The sequence below is a fragment of the Eumetopias jubatus genome, unplaced genomic scaffold, assembly GCF_037043125.1.
Source record: "Eumetopias jubatus isolate StellerSeaLion01/CBP00866 unplaced genomic scaffold, mEumJub1_p1.0 scaffold_4, whole genome shotgun sequence".
NCBI classification, from domain to species: Eukaryota; Metazoa; Chordata; class Mammalia; order Carnivora; family Otariidae; genus Eumetopias; species Eumetopias jubatus.
Genome location: NW_028274810.1, coordinates 87,995,994 through 88,020,279, shown reverse-complemented (window position 1 = coordinate 88,020,279; position 24,286 = coordinate 87,995,994). Strand labels below are relative to the sequence as shown.

General features: G+C 54.0%; 1 protein-coding gene across 4 annotated transcripts in view; it reads left to right on the top strand.

Moving 5' to 3' along the window:
- Window positions 1-22,892, top strand: part of MAN1C1 (mannosidase alpha class 1C member 1) — a 152,465-nt gene extending 129,573 nt beyond the window's left edge. The window contains exons 8-11 of one of the 4 annotated variants that reach the window (XM_088022557.1): window positions 4,319-4,538; window positions 7,297-7,469; window positions 8,722-8,837; window positions 21,630-22,891. In XM_088022557.1, coding sequence (XP_087878683.1) covers window positions 4,319-4,538; window positions 7,297-7,469; window positions 8,722-8,837; window positions 21,630-21,768 — 648 coding nt within the window. In that variant the 3' untranslated portion in view covers window positions 21,769-22,891. Of the gene's footprint in view, window positions 1-4,318; window positions 4,539-7,296; window positions 7,470-8,721; window positions 8,838-9,812; window positions 10,592-21,629 lie in introns of those variants that run through there. The other 3 variants (XM_088022556.1, XM_028113582.2, XM_088022558.1) reach the window with 3 other exon arrangements.
- Window positions 22,893-24,286: the final 1,394 nt, after the last annotated feature.

Sequence of the window (24,286 nt, the reverse complement as noted above, 5' to 3'; positions counted from 1 at the left end):
GATTGATGGGTGGATGGATGGGTTGGTAGGAGGATGGATGGATGGATGGATGAGTGGATGGATGGATGAGTGGATGGTAGATCAGTGGGTGGAAGGATTGATGGGTGGATGGATGGGTTGGTAGGAGGATGGATGGATGGATGGATGCATAGATGGATGGATGAGTGGATGGTAGATCAGTGGGTGGAAGGATTGATGGGTGGATGGATGGGTTGGTGGAAGGATGGATGGATGGATGGATGGATGGGCAGATGGACGGATGGGTGGGTGGGTGGATGTGTGGGTGGAAGGACGGACTGGTAGGTAGGTAGAGGACAGATGGGTGGGTAGGTGGATAGGCGGGTGGAAAGATGGTTAGGTGGGTAGATATGGTGGATGGATGAGTATGAACTGTTGGATAGATGGATGAATGAGCTCTAACTCTCCTCTGATTGCATGAATCTGGCCAGGAATGGTAGTGCTTAAAGGAAGCCTATTGAAACAGGTCTCCTCAGTCATGGACCTTTTAACCTGTGGGCTTGATGATGAGTTTTCCCTGCCCAGGTCCCCAGCACCAAGACCTTGGTCATGAAGCCGCTACTGGGACTCCAGTCCCATCTCTGTCTGCATCTCAGCCCCAGCTTCAGCTTCGGCTGAGCTCAGACCACAGCCTGTGTCTGCTGTCAGGGGATCAGTGTTCAGCCTACACAGAGTGGGCTGCCTGCAAAGGCCTTTCTGCACTTTCCTCCATTCCTTGCGGGGTAAACATGAAGTTAGCGAGCAGCCTGGTTCCCTGCCCTTAGGGCACACTGTGGTTGAGCCTTCAAGGGAAGAAACGGCCGTGAATTATTTAAGCAAACTGGGAGCTTTATGGAAAGCCCTTGATTGACCAGGAGAGAACTTGGCTTTGCTCCCCTCATTTGATATCCCCAGTGAATAGCCTGGAGTATCTCCGATCCTGGGTAAAGACTGGGCCTCTGGCAAGTTTGGGGCTTTGAAGAATATTCTGGTAATTCTCAACCTTGTCCACACATTAAAAATCACTGGGGGAGCTGTAAAATCCCATTGCTCAGGCTGCACCCTGACAAGGCTACATCAGAACCTCTGGGCCAGGGCCCAGGAAACAGTCTGGAAAGCTGCCCTGGGCGGGGGGGCGTGGTGAGACCACTGTCCAGCTGGGGTGAGTGGGGATGATTTAGACGGGCCCACGGGGCACACCCCTGAAGGTCATGGGGAGGGGCAAAAGAAGAACGGGGAGAGTATCTGTCACGGTGGCATCCTCCAGGCAGGTGCCCTGACTGCCTTGTCTTATTTAGCCCCATCTTACAGATGAGAAACTGAGGTCACATGGCAGCCAGTGTCAAAGTCAGGGTGCAAACACAGATCCGACTGATTTCAGATCCAGTGCTCCTGCCAACCACAAAGGAGCCTGGCTTGCCCGAGATGCCTCTGGGGAGTGGGGCAGGTGGGGTCCCCTCCAAGAGGCAAAGGAAGCCAGAGTCTTTGAATAACCTCATGGCCATCCCAGGAATTATTCCCATGTTACAGATGAGGAGAGGGAGTCTTCAGAAAAGGGAAATAATTTGCCCAGAATGGCCCAAGGCTCACATTGCAGAGCTGGGATCCAAGCCCTGGTCTCTGTATTCCCCCTCAGCTCCGCTCGTCTCCTGGATGATTTAAGCCTCACTGGTCAGTTCCCAGCCTGTGCTATCTTGTGTTTTGCTTAGAGTCTGAGAAAGCCTTGTTTTTAATCTTCACACCTATCTGCTTGTCTCAGCTGTGTCCTCACAGAGAGACTGGTCTGTCATTTCCTCTTTATCACGATTACTTAGCTTGGGGTTAACCCCAAATGGAAATAACCCATGGGAGCCAGTCTTGAAGGGGCAGTTTCTGGGCTATCATGCAAGGCTTCATGGGATCTCCCCAGGATGTCTGTGTTCTACCCCAAGTGTCCACGACGGGTGACTGAACTGGATTTCTGCACCCTGGACTAGCCTACCACCCCTCCTCCCCACCTGCGTGGACCCGGCTCTGCCCAGGAGCGGGGGCCCAACGCAGAGCAGACCCAGCCCAGGAGTGGGCGGCTCCCCAGGCCCCTCGGTGCTCCGCCCCCCATGGCACAGGTGCTCTGGCACGTCACACCATCAGAGCCTCCCCACCTGCTACTCAGTGAGGGTCCTGCAGCCAGCCCACCAGCCAGGACCTTGCAGGAGGGGGAAAAGGAACAAAGAGATCCAAGAGCGAATGTTGTTTGAGCACCTTCTGTATGCCTGCCCCTGGCTGGAGAGTGGGGGTGGTGGCTTCTGCTGTCAGGCGGCACTCAGAGTCCTGGGAGAGAGACAGGGTTGCCACAGAACACACAGAGAAGGATGCACAAGGTGGGGACAGCACCATGTAGAAAGGCAACGGGGGACGAGCACCAGGGCAGCAGTGGCCTGGAAGGGGGCGCCGTCTCCAGCGCCACGCATGGTGGAGCATTGCACAAAGGCAAGCTGGGGCGGCGCAGTCGAGGCGGAGCATGTTTCTTTCAAAATGCTGATCACAAATCATAATTCCCGCGTGTGTTTGATTTTGTTGGAAATCTCTATTAACAGGTGAGCTCCCTGAGGCAGGGTCCAGGCTGTGTGTCTTTGGGGGCTTCATCCCCTGCCCCGAGCCCCCACTAATGGAAAACTCGAATACTTGTTGGAAGGAGAGGGGTGTGACTGGAAAGAGCCTGGGGCAGGGGACAGACTGGAGAGGAACTGTGGTGGCCAACGTGCACTGAGGATGCTGCGCCAGCAAGTATGCTGAGCTCTGCACACACAGCCCGTTGATCCTCACAACCCTGTGACGTGGTTTATGCTCGTATCCCCATTTCATGCATTTACTTGGCAATCAAGGCACAGAGAGCCCATAGGACCCGCCCAATGTCACACAGCTTGGAACTGACAGAGGTGGGATTTGAACCCGAGGAATCTGCTCCTGGGAGCCATGTCTCTGGCGTCACGTTAAACTGGTCTGTTATTTACAGAGAACAGAGGTCCAGGACCAGCCCTGGAGAATAGATTGGAGGGACAAGAATGCAGGAAGAGGTCTGGCCAGGGCCCCAGAGGCCCGGCCCTGGACCAGGAGCCACAGGCACTGCCATCACCTCTGTCTCCACGGCTCCTGGGGACTAATGGCAGGGAGTGGGGGCGGGGGGGGGGGGCACCGTGGCCTGACACCTGTATCCCCCAACTTCCTTGGAGTCTTTACCAGCAGTATCATCTCCCATGGAAGCTGGGGACGGGGGGGGGGGCTCTCAAAGCCCCTTGCTACCAGCAGGAGCCGCCGTCAGGTAGTAGATGCCCAGTTTGGGCATGTGGGGGTCCCTGTCAAAATCCCAGCGTGGCTGGGTGACCTGGGATGAGCCACTCGGCCCTTTTGTCTGTAGAGGGCGTGGGCCTGGCTTGTCATGGGCATTAAATGAGAAGGTGTATGATAAGGGCTTGTAGAGAGCAGCTCTCAACTTTCTGTGGGTCCTTTTTAAGGACCAGATAAAATATATGGACCCTCTTCCCATGGAAATGCACATACAGGAGAGTGTCACATACAATTTGAGTGGGCTCTGGACCCCGTGGAGCCCGTCCACAGGCCAGCTGGGCTCCAGGTTAAGATTCCCTAACAGAGGACATCGTGGGGGATGGATAAGATTTAATAAAGATTTTTTAAAAATCTTTATACATAGGGCGCCTGGGTGGCTCAGTTGGTTAAGCGACTGCCTTCGGCTCAGGTCATGATCCTGGAGTCCCGGGATCGAGTCCCGCATCGGGATCCCTGCTCAGCAGGGAGTCTGCTTCTCCCTCTGACCCTCTTCCCTCTCGTGCTCTCTCTCTCTCTATATCTCATTCTCTCTCTCAAATAAATAAATAAAATCTTAAAAAAAATCTTTATACATAAAAGACACAAAAGCTTAAATAAGAGGGGCCCCTGGCTGGCTCAGTTGGGAGAGTGTATCTCTCGTTGATCTCAGGGTTGTGAGTTTGAGCCTCACACTGGGTGCAGAAATTACTTAAAAATAAAATATTTTTTTAAAAAGTCTAAATAAGAGACTCACTCCGGGGAGCTGCCTTGTGTCCAAGCCCCCAGCAGGCATCTGGCTTCAGCCAGGTGAGTGGCAGAACCTCCTAGCGGCCCCATCAGGGACCACCACCAGCCACCAGTGGAGGCCGAGGACCTCCTTTGCCTGGGATGGAGGGCTCAGCAGAGCTGTGTTCGCTGCTGTCTGCAAAATGTTCATTTTTCCATCCTCTCCCCCTCCCTTCTCTGTCCCCCTCCTACGCCCCTCCCCCCTGCCCAACTCCCACCTTGCTCCCAGGCAATAGAGACCTACTTGCTGAATGTCTCTCCTGGGGGGCTGACCTACATTGCTGAGTGGCGAGGGGGGATTCTGGACCACAAGATGGGGCACCTGGCCTGTTTCTCTGGGGGCATGATCGCCCTCGGCGCTGAGGATGCCAAGGAAGAAAAGAGGGCCCACTACCGAGAGCTCGCAGCCCAGATCACCAAGACGTGCCACGAATCATACGCCCGCTCAGGTAACCCTGCAAGGGGAAGGGGCAGCAGGAGAGACTGAGGCTAGACACCAGAAAGGACTAGAAAAACCAGCAGAGCGGCAGTGAGGGAAGGGAACACACGGTCTTAGGGCAGTCTCGCCTTGGAAGTTATGTAGAATTTGTATGAGGGATGTGCCGTCTATGCACTGAGACTGTACCCTTAGTTAAAAGGAAAATAGGGGTGATGTATCAAGCACCTGTGCTAAGTGTTCAACACTTGACCTTGCATCATTGCCGAACCTCACAACACAGATAAACTGAGGCCCAGAGAGGACTTGGCCAAGGTCCCTTGTGAGGGGCACAGAGTAGAGGGTCCTCCAGGCTTCCTGAGCCTAGCAGATCCCTTCTCCCCGAGCCCTTACCCCTGAGTGTACCTCTGCCATTCCTCCCCAGCACCCCTCCGTTTATGGGGTCTTACCACCTCTGGCACCACCCCGTTTACCACCCTCTTTGAACCAAGACCACCAGAAAGCTCGAGAGCTTCTTGACCATCCCCACCTAACACTCGTTGCAGAATTATCAAATGCTAGAGTCAGGAGTCACATTAGAGAACATGAGCCTTGTCTTACACGTGGGGAAACTAGGTCAGCCCAGAGCAGGGAAGTGACTTCACCAAAGTCACACTGCACGTGAGTAGCTAAGCCAGGGTTAGAACCCAGGTCTTCTGATGCCCAGCTCCTTGTGTGCTGCCTCTCTAAACATTGCCCCTCAGAAGGAGCCCTCCCCCCAGGGCCCTGGGAGGTGCCCACTGCTCTGAGTGTAATCCCAGTCTTGGAGGGAAGGACCTAAAGTTTGCCGTTGACCTGGCTCAAGTGCCAGTCGGCCACTCACCAGCGGGATGGCCTCTGTTTTCTCATCTGTTCATTGGGAACAATAACACGGGTCTCCTGGGATGAGAGAGAGGGTCCCATAGAAAGCACATTGCCGGCCGTCTTCAGCCCCAGCACAGAAGGCATGTGTTAGCTTGAAAGGTGTCTGTGACCCCTCCAGCCGAGTCCAGGTCTCCCGGAGCAGTTTTCATGAAGCCAGCAATTCACAAGGGGTCCTTACAACGGGTCTGCGATTCCCCTCAAAGAGGCAGAGCCGTAAACAGGAAATCCCAGGAATAATAAAAAGCTCACTATTTGGGACAATCAACCCAGACCATAAAACACATCCGCTTAATAGAGCATGCGGTTCCAGCCAGCCCGCCTGTCCAAGGCCAGCCACGGCGGCCACTCATGCCCCCACCCCGTCAGCAGCTGGGGCAAAACGGCTGTTTGCTAGCAGCCAAGAGGAGCTGCAAGCATCTGAGAACTCGAGGGGGCCAGGGTCTGGCTAATGGCACCCAGCACAGCCCTTCTGTGAAGCCGTCCATGGAAGAGTAGAGTGTCCTGCAAAGCTCCAGTCGTCTCTTGAGGACAAACAACCCAGGGCCCCTCAGGGTCCTGACCTGATGGGAAGAAGGAAGGCACACTTAGGACCAGAGCCCGGCACTTGAGTGACTCAGACAGGGTGTGCAGGCGCTGAAGGGTGGAGGAGCTGACCCCTCTGGCCTAGACTCGGGGCCTAGAGTCTCAGACCCAGGAGGGAAAGAGAGAGAGCACAGTCCAGGGAAAGGGCATCAGACAGATCCAGGGTCACATCCCGGCTCAGTCACAGCTTTGCTGTGTTACCTTCGACAAATTACTTAGCCTCTCTGATCCTCAGCTTCCATATGCCTGAGAGAGGGACACTAACATCTACCTTAGCAAAAAAACAGGAAACAAAAACAAACAACATTTGTTAAGGATCGAAATAATGTATCTAAAGCACCCAGCACAGCCCTTGAAATCAGAAGTAGTGGCTGTAGCAGTGGTTATAATTATGGTCCTCCAGCAAATAGGAATGGCACCAAATTGTCCAAAAACAAACCACCCAAACTGACAAAAACAAAACTCGGGGCGCCTGGGTGGCTTAGTCATTAAGCGTCTGCCTTTGGCTCAGGTCATGATCCCGGGGTCCTGGGATCGAGCCCCACGTCGTCCAGCGGGGAGCCTGCGTCTCCCTCTGCCCGTTCTCTCTTTCTCTATCTCTCTCGCTTCCCCCTCCCCTCTCTCTCTCATGTACTCTCTCTCAAATAAATAATAACCTTTAAAACAAAAAAACCCCTCAGACCTCATCAAGCCCTCTATCTAGCTGCCTCTGCCTGAGTGTGTGCCTTCTGGCAGCTCTTCCCCCATCTCCACCTCGGCAGCGTCCCAGCCTGTCAGCTCTGGAAGGCTGGTTCTGGGAGGTGCGAAAAGCAGTCCCCTCAGAAAGGGGTCCGTGGAGAAGCATCACCGTATATCAGCATGTTAAAGGATCTGATAAGTCTCGCAGACGGGAGACAATTTCATTTTATTTGACCCACTCTTCCCCAGGTGTCTTTAAACCTGAAATTCTTCCTTGGCTGGTTAACATCTTGCAGGGTTTATGTCTCAAAACACAGTTGGGGAACATCGCCCACACCTTTTTCTCCCCAGATTGCTGGATAGTTCATCTGGACTCTCAGATTCTAAAACTGCAAAATGCTCGAGGCCTCAAGGGTCTTGCTTTGGCCTGCCTAGGCCAAGAGGGAAGCTGGGCACCTGCCAGCCTCAGCAGCGCAGGCAGGGTCCAGCCTGTGCCAGTCACCCTGCCAGGGCTTCCAGGCCACTGAGCGCGCTCCTGGGGCAGCTGGGTCCTGAAAAGCGGGGGGTGGGAGGTCTGACCCAGGCCCTCTGGTTGGTTCTGCCCCCAGATACCAAACTGGGGCCCGAGGCCTTCTGGTTTAACTCCGGCAGAGAGGCCGTGGCCACACAGCTGAGCGAGAGCTACTACATCCTGCGGCCCGAGGTGGTGGAGAGCTACATGTACCTGTGGCGACAGACCCACGACCCCATCTACAGGGAGTGGGGCTGGGAGGTGGTGATGGTGAGTGCGCTGGGGCGGGGTGGTGACTGTGTGACAGGTGCCCTGAGAATTCAGTCAGGCTCCAAAGCGCCCTAGCTCGGGCGGGCATAGGGAGGAAGGTCACAGCAGGTTGACATCTGGTTAAGGTTCCAAATGCAAAGGGTCAAGGTGTGGTTGCAGAGCGAAAAGTCCCCGGCTGGGCCAAAGCAGGCCGGGAACTTATGAAGAGGGTTCTGGGCGCCCACAGCCTTTGGGGCCCAGGCTCCAGGGCCAGCAGACTTAGAGGGCTAAAGGCAGGGCATGAGCCAGAGGGGCCCAGAGCACGTGCGGTCACTGCTTTCTGACCCCAAGCCAGAGAAGATGGCTTTAGATTTCTCCTCTCAAACAGAAAAAAATCTGCCAGGCCGGCAGATCACCTCCCTCCTCCTGCCCAAAGCCAGCCCAGCCCTGGGTGGCCCCCACCTGTCTCTGGGCTCTGCTCCCCAGCCCCCGTGTCTCCTCCACCAGCCTGCTTATTCCCAACCACCCAGCTGGAAACCTCCTGGCCCTCTATAGGGTAGGTGTCAAAGGCAGGTATGGAGAGTCCAGAAGGATGTCTCTTGAGGGATGCTAAGCCTTCTCTGTCCACCCCGCTTCCCAGCTTCTCCTAGGGCCCCCTGCTCTCAGAGCCATATACTGTCCTGGGGAAAAGAACCTCACCCACACTCATGCAGGGCACGAGCCCGCTCAGGTTCACATACATGGTTCATTGGCCAGAATCCCCCTGCTGCCCTGAAGCCCCTGGCTCTTGATCAGTGAAAGCCAAGAGTTTTGTGCTCCTGGGCCCAGCCCCCAGGCCCCTCAGTGTGTAAAAATGGCATTTATATACAAAAGGCAGACAGCACTTGGCCCTCCTACCTCTGGACGAGGGACCGTATCTCCACAGGGACTCCGTGAGGTGTGCTAAGTCTAGTCCCCAAATCCCAGCCCTCCACTGCCTTCCTCTGTCCACCCCTGTGGGTGAGTCTGTCAGGTCAGCCTTGTTCCCTGAAGGGCCAAAAGAACATCCCCTAAGTTCAGACCAGGAGAAGAGCTCGAGCCAGCAGCCTGCTGGGACTAAGTTCTCGGCCCTGGGGGCAGGGCTGCTGAGCCCTGAGACAAGAATTTGGCTTTTTGCTTCCACAAATGCCAGGTGGTCCGGACTTGCCTGTTCATGACCTGGGCAGGCACAAGTCTTGTGTGGCGGGGGGGGGGTCTCTTCTCCCTGGACCAAAGCTGCCCCCCTTTGCTTCAGGCCTTGGAGAAATACTGTCGAACGGAAGCTGGTTTCTCTGGGATCCAAGATGTGTACAGTAGCATCCCCAACCACGACAACAAGCAGCAGACTTTCTTTCTAGCGGAGACACTAAAGTGAGTTGGGGCTTGGCCGGCGTTCTTTCCAGAGGGACCGGGACTTTCTTAGGGCTGGAGGGAGGAGGAGGGCGAGGCGTGGGGTCAGCAGTCCCTCCCTTCACCGACAGTCAGGTTCTGCCATCACAGGGGGCCCACGAGGGGTGGGGGGCCTGGGGTCCCCAGGGTGGCCCTCGGGCCAGGCCGGTTTCTCCCCTCAGGGAAAGACCAGACAGCACCCCACCTCCAAGTACTAGCGGTGTGCTAAGTTAGCTTCTGTAACCTGTCTCCTCGGGTCCCTTGGTTCTCTGAAACCATGTCTTCTTCTATAAAACGGCAGGAATGATGGTGATGGTGGTCACTCCTGTTGACCCTCCCTCGACAGTTTTGCTACTGCACTATTCCCTCGCTTTCTTGGGGTAGAAGTCAGCCACCCTGTTTCCTTACTGTTCCCCAAAGCCGTCCCCCTGTGCTTAACCCCTCATGGTGGGTTGGAATGGTCTGTTCCTTTGGCTTGGGAAGCTGGAGTTCTGGAGTCACAACTCCCTGTTCATTTTAGTGCCCTAACATCTGCTTGAGTCTAGAGTCTCCCCGGGGGGCACATCAGGGAGCAGCCCAAGAGTTTGGACGGGTGCAGTACTCAGGACACTTTGAAAAGAAAGAAGAATCTAGGCCGTAAGGGGGCCTGGCCGGCCTCTCCCACAGGTGGTAAAAGTACCTGAGTGAAGCCCGATAGGTAGGAAGCAACAGAGGGAGGGCAGGGGCAGAGCCAGCCTTAAACCAGGTCTGACTGCCCCAGATCTCAGTGCTGTCCTCAGCATCCACAGCTCCTTCCCTGGGACCAGTGCTGCAAACAGACTTGGGATCTCAAAACTCCCTGCACCCTTAGCCACAGGCCCGTGTTGCAGAGGCCTCCGAGATGGGTGGCCAACGGTCCCCTGTTCCCCAGAGCCCTGACCGGCTGTGTCGTGCTTCCCTCCCCGCCCCGGGGCACAGGTATCTCTATCTTCTGTTCTCTGAAGATGACATGCTCTCCCTGGAAGACTGGGTGTTCAACACAGAGGCCCACCCCCTCCCGGTGAACCACTCGGACAGCTCCAGCAGGGCTGGGGGCCGACTCTGACCCGTCTCCCTGCCGCGCCCGGGGCCCCGGAGGGCTGCCTTGCCTTTTCAGGATTTGGGACTGTTCTCAAAGGGATTGGGAACGTAGGCCCCATTCCAGGCAGACCCAGGGCAGATGTGTCGGACAAGCAACTTCTTTTCCTCTGTGAGGAGACAGGACTTGGAGACGCAGCGATGTCACCCCAGGCCCAGACTTTCCTTTCTATGGAGAATTTCTATGAAACCCACTCACTTGCCATTCCAGGGCCCAGTGAATGGAGGTTTGCATATTGTCTCCATGCCTTTGATTCACTTCCTCTCATTTGGGGAGTTTTCTGTTCGTTTGTTTTGCTTGATTTTGCCTTTTCTCTGCAGTTGTGTTTTATCACAAATTATAAATATAGTTTCAAAATCATGTGCTTTCGAAAGCAGCATCCTCTTGATAAACTAAACCTTAAAATGTTCGCACACAGAAACCTTGACCCCATTTTCTATATTTTAAATGCTTTTTGCCCAACGTTTACTATACGTTCAACTACGTGGCATTTACCTTATAATTTGAGGAGGCGTTCCCTTTGATTTGGGCCTAAGTGTAAACAAATCACTAGTGCCATTTTCATTATTGTAATGGAAAAATCTGTAAACTTACAATAAAAGAGTTTATTGAATAAGAAGTACGATTGGGTTCATTGCACATCAGTGACTCCTGGGAAAACCGTGGCAATGTTCTCACCCGAAAAAATAATCAACCAGCAGTTGATTTAACATAAGTTTAGACTCCAACTTCTATTGCCTTCCCTTAAATTGGTCTTACAAATTCAGGAAGGGTGAAGCCAATCCTTTAAATGGAGTCGCATATTTATACTTCAGTCAAGGCTTGGAAGAGGCCCAGAGAGGGCCAGCAGCTTGTCTGTGGTCATGCAGCCAGGTAGAGGCAGAGGTGAGCCCAGTCACAACCCCGTGTCCATCTGTTCGCATTCACCAGATGCGTGCTGAGTGCCCGTAGGAGACCAGACACTGGGCTGGATGCCAGGGACACAGCTGGGAGTGAAGCAGTCACAAGCCCTGCCCTCAGGGAGCGTACAGCCAAGTGGGGGAAAGATAGACCATAAAGTCAACAGACAGATAAGTAACATGAGTGCAAGCCGTAGGAAGTGCCACAGAGGAGATTTGGGGCCGAGACACTAGTGGCCAGGGCTGATCCGAGGGCATCAGGGAGAGCCTCTCTGAGCAGAAGACTTTCAAGCTGAGGCCTGGAAGATAAGAAGGAGCAGCAGGAGGAGTATCCCACAAACCCACTCTCCCCCCGCCCCCGCCCACCCAGGGCCCCAAAACCTTGAGGCCATTATGCAGAGCGAGGTGTTCAGGCACCTCGTCCCACAGCTGACCACACAGGGTAATTCTGAGCCCTCCTGCATGCTCAGCCACTTCAGTTTGGCTGTTATGAACTTTGAGTAGTCCCTGAGGTATTGGAGCCTAGGCCAAGTGACCTGGCTTTACGTCCCCGCAATGGGACCCCAGATAGGTCACCTCACCCCTCAGGCTACTCTTCCATCAAACAGAGGGAGGAACCTCCACCTCCCAAGGTTGCTGTGAGAATAAGCAGGGTCCCCTGGCGCCCTGACTGCGGGAAGTGCTTCCTCCTTATTCTGGAGACATAGATGCTTTCAGCATCTTCTTAAGCAGTGGTCAGAGCTACGGGTGAGCCGTCCCCATGGCAGGAACCCTGGTGTTTGGTGAGTAAGTCGCTGCTTGAACCCAGGAAATCACTTCACTCTTGACAGCCTCTGGAGACCTGCCTGTGCCCATTTAAAAAACAAAACAAAACAGAAAAACCCACTGTGCGAGCATTGTGGAAAGGGTGAGGAATATCTTTATGCTAAGCAGAAAGAAAAGCCATCCACCATTCTACCCTCCAGAATGAATAGTTATATTTTCTTCCAGATCTTTTTCTATGAATGTACAGAATATATTTTGCAAACATGGTGTCATACTATGCATCCTGTTTTACTGTAATCTGCTTTTGCTCTTAACTATATACTGTGAGGATCTTTCCATGCCAACAAATACACATTTATCACTGTACCTGATTGTGGAGTGTTCCGTTGTGTGCTGTATCATGCTTTCTGGATCTAATCCCCTATTTCTGGGCATTTGGGTTTGTGACAGTTTGGGCTCTCAGTTGCAAATAATAGAAAACAACTGTCTAACTTAAGCAAAAAAAAAAAAAGGAAGGAAGGAAAAAGAAAAAGAGAACATATTGAAATGCCTTGCGGGCGATTCATGGGATCTCAGGAGAGTGACCAGTCAGACCAAAATGACAGGAAGAGGGTGTGGCCGGGAATCCAAGCTGCAAGAACCAAGGCGGCAGTCTCCCCAGTACCCCCTGAAGACAGGTCACTTCAAACCTTTCCAGAGCCCACGGTCTCCCTTCAAAGAAGCGGGCTTCCCATTGGCCTAGCCTGGGTCACGTGCTCCCAGCAGGTGGAGGGTGGGGCATCTTGACTGACAGACCCACCGGGACCCCGTGCAATGCCCCACAGGCTGTTCCCCGGAGAAGAAATCGAGGTTTGCTACCAAAATAATGAAGCCACGCGCTGGTGAAGGCAAAACAGCAGGACTGTTCGCAGGTTCTGCTTTGATTCTTTTCAGTATTATAAAGAGAGTTATGAAAGCATCCTTGACCATCCCCCTCTCCCCTCTCGTTCAGCTCCTCAGAGTCAACTCCTGGAATGTCTCTCCATTGCAAAGCCACTTGGCGGTTCCCCAAGGCCCCGGGCTCCCCCGCTGGGCCCATGGTGCTGTCCCCCCCTCTCCTGCCACTAGCCTTCTGTCTTCCGCATTATCGCTGGGGGCAAGTTGTAAAAATGAACATTTCAAAATTCATCCCCCAGGAGGGTCGTTGCAGGTGGAGAAATAGCATCCTTTTGGCAAGTTAACTCCATTCCAGGGATAAAGATAAGTAAGACCCAAGGTAGGCTGAGAGGAGAGAGAAATTAAGGGATGAGTCATCCTCAGGGAAGGAGGAGCCACAGAATCCCGGTTCTGGAACCAGTCCTGGCAACAGACTCTCCTTCCCCCGCCAAGGGTCAGCATGCTGCCAGTCCCTTTTGAAGTCTCGTCGGACGGAACCACCTTTTGCACCTGTTTTCTTCATGGAGGGGCGTGATGCTGGTTCCTGCCCTGAAAGCTTTATTAGCAGCTAGCTGCAGGCACTGAGGCCTGCAGAGCACCACACCCCTGAGAAGCAGGACAGAGTCCTCCAGATGCTTCCTTTTAAATGACTGCGTTTGTTTAGATGCTTTGTACAGCACCTTGTGTCCAGGGCAGTTTGCAAAGTTCAAAAACCAAATGCACTGGAAAGAAAAGCAAAAACAGAAAATCTGATTTAAAGGCAGCATCCTTGAGACCCACGGTGTGAATCTCAGTTCTGCCTCCTTTGCTTTGGGGAGGGGACCTCTTCGAGGTTTGCGAAGGTGCTGGAGATGGGGAAGGGCCAGCTCGTCCCAGCTACCCCCCTGGGGCTCTGTCCTTGGAAATATGCTCGTTGATTATGTGGCACAGAGATGCTCAGCCGTCTGTGACTAAAGCTTAATCACACGCTAATGGGGGTGCTAATGCTATTTTTTTATATCCAAAAATATCTGTTTGGTTCCCTATATTTGGAACAATATTTTGATCTTGCTCCTCCTGTCTCTTAAGACAGAGCTTTTCAAACTTGAACGTGCAGCTGAATCACCTGGGGATCTTGTTAAAATGCAGATTCATATTCAGTGGGTCAGGCACGGAGCCTGAGCTACTTTGGTTCTAACAAGCTCCCAGGAGATGCTGATGCTGCCGGGCCTCAGACCACACTGAATAGCAAGGCCTCAGCTAATGCCCACTCCTTTGGTTTCTGCTCTTTATTTGCATCCATGGAGGGGCGCCTGGGTGGCGCAGTCGGTTAAGCTTCCAACTCTTGGTTTCAGCTCAGGTCCTGATCTCAGGGTGGTGAGATCGAGCCCTGTGTCAGGCTCACGCTCAGCATGGAGTCTGGTTGAGATTCTCTCCCTCTCCCTCTGCCCCTCCTGCTCGTGCTCTCTCTCTCTCTCTCAAATAAATCTTTAAAAAAATTATTTGCATCCATGGAGTCATAACATTCCCTGAGTGGAGGGGCTCAGGTGTTGGGATGGCATCTCGCTTTGGTGGCAGAGGAAGCTGTCACCTGCATCAGCGGCTGCCCGCCCCTCCAACACAGTGTGGACCAGACAGGAGCAGGCTTGCTGGTGGCTTAGCACAATGCTGTCCAGTAGAACTTTCTGTGGTGATGGAAATGCTCTATCTCTGTGCTGTCCAATAGGGTGGCCACAGGTGGATATTGAACACTTAAAATGTGGCAAGTGCAAGTGAGGATCTAAATTTAAAATTTTATTTCATTTTAATTAAATTTAAATAGCCATATGTGGTCCCTGGGCGCCATTTGGGACAGTTCAGTCCTAGAACCTAGAAAGCCAGTCCTCTGCTCACTGACTCCCTGCCCCACTGGACCCTCCACCACCTGCATCATTACAAAACTAATCTTAGCACAAAATATATTGTTTGGGAAGGTGAGGGTTCCCTTGGACACCTGGTTATTTTTATACTCATTCCAGCCTCTCTTTTCCACAACAGCCTCTGGTTTTTGTTTTGTCTTGTTCTCACCCACTGTGTATCTGTAAATCTGCGTGCATTAGGTCAAGTTGAAGATAAGAAAGGCAGAACTGGAGAGGGTGAGCACAGACTGACTGAAACCATGACCTGCCCTTTCCTGGGCTGTGTGACCTTGGGCAAGCCCCTTAACCTCTCTGAGCCTCCGCCTGTCGCTGTGGAAAGGGAGGGTGATTTCGAGGGTTAATTGAGCTCCCCAGTGTAGTAACTCAATACATATAGTAATGATCGTTACTGCTATTATGTGAACGCTCTCTGTAAACTAGAAAACGCTGGTGTCAAAAATCCTTCTTTTTAAACAAAATGCTCTGAAACTTGGAGGAAACTACATCAACCAGGCCCAGGAGACAACCCAAAATCTCAAAGCAATAAATCTGAACATTTTCCACTTTTCACATTGAGCAAGCATTTTGCCGTTAGCCCTGAATCTATGAAATTGGGAAACTGGGGTAAAGATCCAAGGGCTTCCAGGGGCTGGCCTGGTTGGCGGGGAGCAGGTGGGGCTCCCCCCGACCCTCCACCCTCCCCACCCCCCCACCCTCCCACCCCCACTGCTCAGGCAGGGGTGGGGCTTAAGGAAGATGCTGGGAGCTTGCCCAGAATCTAGCAGAGGCCCTCTGCTTGCAGGGCCGGTGGGGGGCGGGGGGTAGTGGGAGAGGTCCCGTTCATCTTTCCTCTTCAGGACATACCTGATGAATCCTTCCTACAACTCCGACAGGGAGGCATGGCAGGCAGAGATTTACAGAGCGGGAAACTGAGGCTTAGGTCAAACAGTTGTTCCCGGCCTCTGGGCAGATGCCCACAGTGGTCACCCCCACCACACCCTTCCTCTCCCCTCCTCACATAAATGACCCCAAATCTAGGGTGGCCCTTATCCTGCTCATGACATTTGCTCATGACAGTTTAGTTCTTAAACCTGTTGTTCTGGCACATTAATTAACAACGCCCCCTTTGCTCTCAAAAGTGTCCCAATTTGGACAACAAATTATGAGCCCTCCCTGGTATAAGTGTAAAGAATGGTAACTGAGATCTGTCTCCCAGAAGCCTTCGGTGTTTTAGAGAATGGTAAAACTCAACCCAGAAAAGCCTGCAAATAGCCCAGAGATTCTTTCCTTTGGAAACCAATCTAGAATTGCCCATGTTCTCATATACCTCCATATATTTCCATCTCTGCCCCTCTTACCTGGACTGTCCTCTGCCGCCGGGGTATGCCTACTAAACTCCTCAAGGCTGCCCTCAATGTCACCTCCTCCAGGAAGCCTTCCCTGACCTCTCCCTACCCCTCCATTGAAACAGGCACGTGCACACATGTGCACGCCCACACCTCAACTTCCCTTTCCCAAGGCTTTGGATTTATTGGCCAACCTTGCAATCATCAGGGGTGTGGCTGTCTCCCTGCCCTGACCCTCAGGAGCCCCTTGCCACCAGTCACTATTCCCTTGGGAGTTCCCCTGAGACCTGGAGCGGGAGGTTCTGCTTTAGCCCACAGAATGATCCAGCATTGGGCAATCATTAGATCCATGGTTCTCAGAGTATGGAAGCTGGGTCTGGGGCGCCGGCAGCAACAGGAGCTTGTTAGAAATGCAAGTCCTCAGGCCCTGCCCCAGACCTTCAGAGGTCATGCGGCTCATTGCCCAGGCCACCGTTCCAGAACCCTCCAGGCTTTGTAATTCCACAGGAGGCCATTAACCGTATCTGCTGGGCAGTGGGCAAGGTGCTGCCGCTGCAGCTTCGACAAGACAGACAAGGTCCCCGCCCCCGTGGGGCTTCCAGGCCCGTGGCAGGGTGGGGCCGGCGTGCAGACGGAGCTCGGTGCTGGGGAGGCCACAGGCAGGGGACATAGGAGAGTGACGGGGGGACACTGGAGATGGGGAGCAGACCTGTGTGACACACCATTCCAGGCAGCGGGAACAGCAAGTGCAAAGGCCCAGAGGTAGGAAGTACGGGGGCACCCAAGGAGTGGGAGGGCAGCATCGAATGGAGGGCGCTGTGCAGTGGGTCGGAGCAGGTCAGATGGACCGGGCTCCATCCTGCAGGGCCTCGAGTCTGATTTTAATCTGCAGAGTCTGATTTTAATCTGAGCAGCAAGAAGCCAGGAAGAGGTTAAAGCAGGGCCATGAGATGACCTGCGGCACATCTGTGCAAGTTTCCTCTGACTTCTGAGGGGAGAGGCCTCCGGCTCATCTCCCCCTTACCTACGTCTCAGTGGAAACCCTTCTCCGCTTCCGAAGCAGGAGCGGCTGAGACTGGTCCCCCCGGGAGTACCGGGGCAGCAAGGGCCTCCTGCCCTGTGTTTCCATGGTGCTCTGGACTCTTCCCATCTGGAGGGGAACCGGAGACTTCAAGGCACCGCAGCCTCTCCTTTGACTTCTGTTCCTGCAGCTTCCCCTCCCCTCTGTGGCCCCACTCCTGTCAAGCAGGTCCAGCTGCGCTTTTGAAAATTGAAGCTGCTTCCTCAGATGGCCCTTCTCCTCTGCCAGCCTGTGTGGAGCCAAGGCTGTTTTCTGGCTCCGGGGCCTTCTCTTTTCCCTTTGGAATCTTCTGGATCTGGGGCAGGTATGATGCCAGTGAGTTCTGGGTCTCAAACACCATTTTCCATCTGCCTTCACCCCTTCCCCAGGGGCAATTCGAACCAGGAGATGACCTTCCATGGAGCGTCCTGCACAGGCTTCGATCTGTGTCCCCTGGTTGCACCCTTACCCTTTGCTGTGTCACCTTTCCGGCTTCACATGTTCTCCCAGCGTGAGGCTCCCCACCTACAATGGCCATGTGGCCTTGGCACCTTCCCTGTCCCAAGCTGACCTGATCACCAAGGGGGCCACCCTGACTGCCGCCACCCACTGTGGTTTAGGACCCTCCCCGCGGGGCCTGTCCGTGCTCCCTAGGGAAGACATCTGCCCCGCTTTCTGATGTACTGCCTCTCCGTCTGGGAAATCTCTCTGGGATCTCTCCTGCTGAAGAACAGACAGACGTGTCCAACCGTCTAATCCCATCTCACCAGAGGCCGGGAGCTATCTGCCTCCTCTCTCTTTCATCTTTGTCTCTACATCCTTGATCTTTCTCTTAAGGAAACCCTTCATCCCTCCAGCTCAATCACTGTGTCTTCCTTTATTTGAGTTTTATTTTTCCATGGCTCCAGGGTTTTAAATTAGTCCCATTTTTCCTTGAGCCTTTACTTTTTAAATTTTTTAAAGATTTTATTTAGTTATTTGACAGAGAGAGAGCACAAGCAGGGGGAGCAGCAAAGAGGGAGAAGCAGGCTCCCCGCTGAGCAGGGACCGCCCGCCCCGCCCCCCCATGCAGGACTCCATCCCAGGACCCTGGGATCATGACCTGAGCGGAAGGCAGACACTTAACGGACTGAGCCACCGAGGCGCCCCTTTCTTGAGCCTTTAAGTGAATCTTTTTTTAAAAGACTTTATTTATTCATTTGAAAGAGAGAGCACGCACAAGTGCAAGTGGGGGTGGGACAGAGCGGGGGGCAGGGACAGGCAGACTCCTTACCCTCCTTGCTGAGCGGAGCTCCATAAGGGGCTCAATCCCATGACCCTGAGATCATGACCTGAGCCAAAATCCAGTGGTCGCTCAACAGACTGAGCCACCCAGGTGCTCCCAAATGAACCTTTTTTTAAAAGAACTTTTTTGGGGGGCACCTGGGTAGCTCAGTCGGTGGAGCCTCCGACTCTTGGTTTCAGCTCAGGTCATGATCTCAGAGTCGTGGGATCGTGCCCCGAATCATGTTCCGCACTTAGTGTGGAGTCCGTTTGGGACTCTCTCTCCCTCTCTCTCTGCTCTTCCCCCCTGCCCCTTCTCTCTCTCAAATAAATAAATACATCTTTAAAAACTAAATAAAAATAAAAGAATTTATTTTGTTTAAGTAGGCTCCATGCCCAGCATGGAGCCCAGCAGAGAGAGGGCTTGAACTCACGACTCTGAGATCAAGACCTGAGCCAAGATCAAGAGTCTGACACTTAACCGACTGAGCCACCCAGGCGCCCCTTAAAAGAATTTTTCCACTGAGGGATAGTGTAGACACAGTCACATGTGTAAAAGTCACTAATCTTAAGTGCACAGCTCCAGGAATATTCACCTGTGTACCCATTCATGTAGCCTCCCCTCCCATCAAGATAGAGAATATTCCCAGCATCCAGAGAGCTCCCTCCTGCTCTCTGCCAGTACCCGCCATCCCTGGAGTGAACCCTGTGCTGACCTCTTCCACCACGGACTGATTTCAGGCACGTGGCCTTTGAATTCCCTCTCAGTCTTCAGATTATAGGCATTCCACTGAGTTTTCGGTCTCAGATTTATAGACAACTTATAACAACTTATGTCCTATATACTCAGGGCTCTAATGCTTTTTTGTCTGGTCATCATAAAGCCCTTTTCTACCCCTCTGGGGGTGCGGTGCACGAGTAAGCCCCTCGGGGCACCCTGAGACACGGCCTTCCCGTGGTAGGGGGCCAGCTTTTCCCGGCTTGCCCAGAACTCCGGCTGCTTTTCAAACTGAGCAACCCCCAGCCTCGGCACCCCTCAGTCCTGGACAAACCAGGAGCTCGATCACCCCAACCCCTGTTCTCTCCTTGGCCCTGGGCACAGTTCAGAGCAGACGAGTTTGGGGCTGTTGACCCAGCACCATCTTCCCGGGCTCGACACTAACCATTGGGAAGCCCCCAAATGTCCAACTCATTTCTTGGGGCTTGCATGAAACTCGCCTGTCTTTGCATTTGAGAGCCTCAGCCTCCAGTCCTGAATGAGCAATAGGATTGGCGGAAGGGTGTTTTTATAAGAGGGAAAAATTCTTCTGGATTTGGCATTCACTGCTGAGCACTCCAAAAAACCCCACCCAGGAAACTCAGCGAGTACCCGCTCCAGCCCAGGGACACGCCACCCCGATGGCGCATCAGAGCCACTGGGCTGTCGAGCGGCTCCAGCGGCAGGCAGGCGACACAGCCCAGGACCCCTGCGGCCATGGCGCTGAGAATAAAGCTGTCCACGCGGGGGCCTTTCCTGACCCCAGGAAATAAACCTGCCTGGACAGGACGAGAGAGCCTAGCCAAAGACAGTCGTGACCCCCACAATTCATCTCTTTTCTGGCTAGTCCTGGCATCAGCCCTGTGCCTGAGAATCCAACCAAAGCCCCTCAGCACTCAGAGGCACGGCCACATCTATGGCCACGTACCAGCCGCCGAGGCCACGCAAACCAAAGGCCTCTTCTCTCTTCTTCAATGATCTCATTCAATCCTGTGGCTTTAGTGTCATTTATAGGCTGGTGACTCGAAAGTTTACGGTCCCCATAGCTCACAGCTGCAGACTCCTGCACATGCCCCCTCCCCAACACTGCGCTCCACACGAGGCTCAGGGTCACGTCCACACGGCAGCCTGGGCCTCTCAGGCTTTTCCATCTCGGGAAGGGCACCACTGTCTACTGGACACGGGCTGCGCTACCCCCACCCCCGGCCCAGGGCCCCGATGCCTTTGGGCTGAGACTGAACCAACCCCCCCCCACTCCCTCTGTCTACTCCTGCTCCCCTCAGTCTGTTCTCTACCCAGAAACCAGAAAGGTCTTAAAAACAAAAAACAAAAAAACAAAAAACCTCAGCTTTATTGGGACATAATTTTTATGCCATAAAGTTCACCCATTTAAAGTATACAATTCGTGTTTTTGTAGTATATTCACAGATTTGTACAACCATCACCATAATCTCCTTTTAGAACATTTAGACCCCAAAAAAGAGGCTTTGTGCCCATTAACAGTCACTCCCTACCCCCACTCCCGTGCCAGGCAACCACGAATCTACTTTCTGTCTCCAGATTGGCCTTACCGGACCTGCCATATTAATGGAATCCTACAATACCCTACAATCCTACAATTGTGTCTGGCTTCTTTGTTTCAGTGTGATGTTTTTGAGGTTTGTCCATGTTCTAGTATGTAGTGGTGCTTTGTTCCATCTTATTGCCCCAAAATCTCCGTTGTGTGGATCTGCCACATTTTGTTTATCTACTCATCAGTGGAGATGGAGGTTGTCTCTCCTTTTTGGCTATTAGAAAAGTCTGTTTAAAGACACATCAGGTAACTACACTGGAATTAAAATAAAAAGCTTAATTAAAAAAATAATAAAAACAAGTGACACATCACTCCCCTCCTTAAAACCCTACAATGGTTTCCATTGTATCCAACTACAGCTTGTTGCCTCGGCCCACAACGTCCGTGGGGCCCCGGCTCTCTCCCCAGCCCTTCCTGTTTCTCCACACAGCCCGCCCTGCCTTCCACACGTTTCCTGAACACACCAGGGTTGTTTCCTCCTCAGGGCCTCTGCACTGGCCCCTTGGCCTGAGATGCCCTCCCTTCGGCTCTCCCTTCTTTCCTTTCCTCCTGGGGAAGCTGCCTGCCCCCTGCCTGTCTCACCCCTTCACGGTTACCATTATCCGAAATGATCTTCTTTGCGTGTGTATCACCTCTCTCCCCCTGCTAGAATATTTGGCTCCAAAAGAGGACGTACCTCGTCTGTCTTCACTACGGTGTGCCAGGAGCCTAGACTAGTTCCGGGCACACAGTAGGGCCTGAGCTTGTCGAGAGGCCCCCGTGGTCTGGGCAGGTAAAGCCTCCCCTTTCCCAAGTGGCATTTTGCTCCCAAATGCTGGTCCTGTGATTGACCAGCAACATGTCAGGGGTTGGGTTCAGAGCAAATAACCCCTCTGCCTGTCCAGGCTCCTCGAGTTAGAGGAGAAGCACAAAACCCAGCACCAGATGGCTTTCCTCCCCCTCGGACCCCAGCTCATTATCCTCCTAGAGCTGCAGTCGAAAACCCTACTTTGATCTTCTCCCTGGAGAGCAGGGGCCCCTCCCCAGCGAGTCTGCCCCAGCGAAACAGCAAGCGGAAGAGAGGATGCTACTGGAGGGCAGGCAGGCATGTGCGTGTGCATGTGTGTGTGTGTGTGTGTGTGTGTGTGAGAGAGAGAGAGAGAGAGAGAGAGCACACAGGCCAGGATATGAGGCAGTGACCCTGGCCTTGCGTATTCTTCCAGCGGCGGATGGAGCGCCCCGGGGTGTCTGCACCAATGCCCCCTGTGGACACAGCAGGGAGGCGAAGGACCCTCCCTCCGGAGTCGGAAGGAAGCCTCCGTGGCTGAATGTCCCACTCTTCGGATGACTCTGTTGTCTTGAGGATAAAGTCCAAGCTTTTCACAAGTCACGTGGAGCCCCAGCCTGTTTCTCCTGCCCCCTCCCTTCACACTCCCTCCCTGCTCAAATCCTCATCATGCCAGAGACATGCCATTGACGTTCATGCCGCCAGGCCTTTGCCTCTGCTCTTCCTGCCCCTGGAATGATCTTCCCCTGGTGCTCTGACTGGTGACCTCCTGAACTCAGGCCTGGCTGGCCTTCCACTCTGTGAAGCCTCTTCTGGCCCCTCTTAAGAGTCACGGGAACCCTCCTCTGCATACATCCCTCTCAGATCACTTACCTCCGGGGAAGGTGGGGGGGGGGGTCATAGTACCCACTGACTCGTCTAGAAGAGCAGATTCCACTCGTCTTCTCTTGTGGATCCCCAATGCCCAGAACCAAGCACAGAAGACCCTGCACAGAAGACCCTCCACAGACATGTGTTGAACGGGCGTAAGAATGATTTCCCTGCTCACCTGGGAGCCCCTCAAGGACATAGCCAGCATGCCACTTACTTGGATGTAATTTCCACTTGCCGCTACTCCCAAACACCACCCTTGCCCACTCAGGGCCCAGAGACGAGGTGCCAAAAGGCCCCTGCAGCGCCACTGCTGACCAGAGCGACCCTCCTGGCCCCATCTCTCAAGGCCCAGCCTTGCCCAGGTCCTTCATTTGGAGACAAGCCTCCTGGGAAGGGTACCACCAGTGGGACACCTAGTCCAGCTCCATTGCCCAAGCCCAGAGCTGTCTTCCCAGAGCGGGGTCCTGACATGGATCCTTCTCCCAGAGGCTCACTGATCTAAGTCAAGTCTTGTAAACCCACCCCTCCTCCAGCACCCTCCCAATCCCAGCAGCCCATCTCCCCAGCCCTGGGCCATGGAGATCAGTGGGGTGTCTGTGTCTTTAACAAGAACCAAGTGTAATACATAAAAGTATTCTGGCAAAGAAAACCTCCCTCATTTATTTTCCAGGGGCCTTGGCTCATCAATCTTCCCCTCCTAACCTGCTTTGTGCTCTGTTAGCTTTGCTTCCTGATAGAGCAGAATTTGGTTTTCTAATAGCATCTGTCATATGCAGGGTGTCCCCAAACATTAGCGGTAATGAGTTGGAAGTAGCATAGTTGGAAGTCTTCAGGAGCCAACAGCAGATGTCAGCCCCTCCGTGGGTCCCCCTGAGGCTTTGGGGCCAGAGCACTGGGTAAAAGCTAGGTCCAGAGCCCACAACTCTCGGTCCCCTGGAATCATTCGTCCAAAAGACATTAGAGTGCTGACCATGTGTCAGGTCCTGTGTGGGCTCTGGGAAGATGGGGCCCTGCCCACAGGGTGCTGTCATGGTTGGTTATCCATGAAGGACAGAAGTGGTGGTAGAAGAAAGTCCTCACCCCCAATCATTAGGCTGGGCCATCCCCTGGGAGGCGGCAGGGCATGAGATGGGGACTCAGACCTGGGTGGGCAAACAATCCTCACCTCAGTGGGTTGCTTGAGAACAAATAAAAGCATAAAGTACCCAACACCAAGTCCAGCACATAGTGGTCCCTCCAGCATCGGGGACCTGACAGGTGCACATGGACTGGGGTTGGCAGTGATCAAGGATGGTGCTGCTGCTCGCCCGGGGCCAGGGTTCTTGTCTAGAGGCTTGGGCGGTTTCTGCCCTCTCCTGGGAAAGACAGAGCCATCCCTGGGCTCCTGGAGACCTTCAAATAATGGAAGAGGGCCCCAGTGGAACCAAGGCTTCTGGAGACAGGAACCAAAAGTATTGGCAGATCCAAAAGTATTTCTTCAAACTCCACCCGCCCCCATTCCCAGGTCCTCCTGCAGGCATGCCAAGAGCTGCTCTCTAGAAAAATCGCTCCTGTGGTGGTGCCATGTCCAGCAGAGGAGAGGGAAGCTGGTAAGTCACAGTCTGGCCTTGCCCATGCCAAGGGGCTGCCAGCCCCACCAACCCAGGTATTTCTTCCGCACCACAATCCACGGGGAGGGCCTCTTTTGACTCCCCCTTACAGGTGAGGACATTCTGGCCCCAGCAGGTGAGGGTTTCAGGGCCGCGGCCCCTGCGGGTGGCCTTGTACAGGTCGCTCCCCCGCTCCCCGCCCCCGCGATTGTGCAGAAGTGGAAGTCTGTGGACCCTGAAGGGAATGGAGTAGGGGCAGGACTTCCTTTGTAGGTTTTCATTCTTCTAGAGGACAGACGACGGTTTAGAAAGCAGGTGGGATAAGGGTGGAGAGGGGGGTGTTCCCCCTCGGGCCTCCCTCACGTCTGCCAACAGAGGGGGACACGAAGCCTGGTGGCCCGGAGTCCCCTCCCCGACAAGCTTCGGAGGTGCGGACGCCCCCCCACCCCCACCCCCACCCCCACCCCCACCCCACCCCCACCCCCACCCCCACCCCCACCCCCACCCCCACCGCCTCCCAGGCCTCCGCCCGACGGGACCGAACGCCGAGGCCCCGCTTTCATTTTGGGAGCCGAGGTGCAGGCCGGGCTGGGAGGCGGGCGGCAGGGAGTCCCCGTTAGGGCGCCCCCTG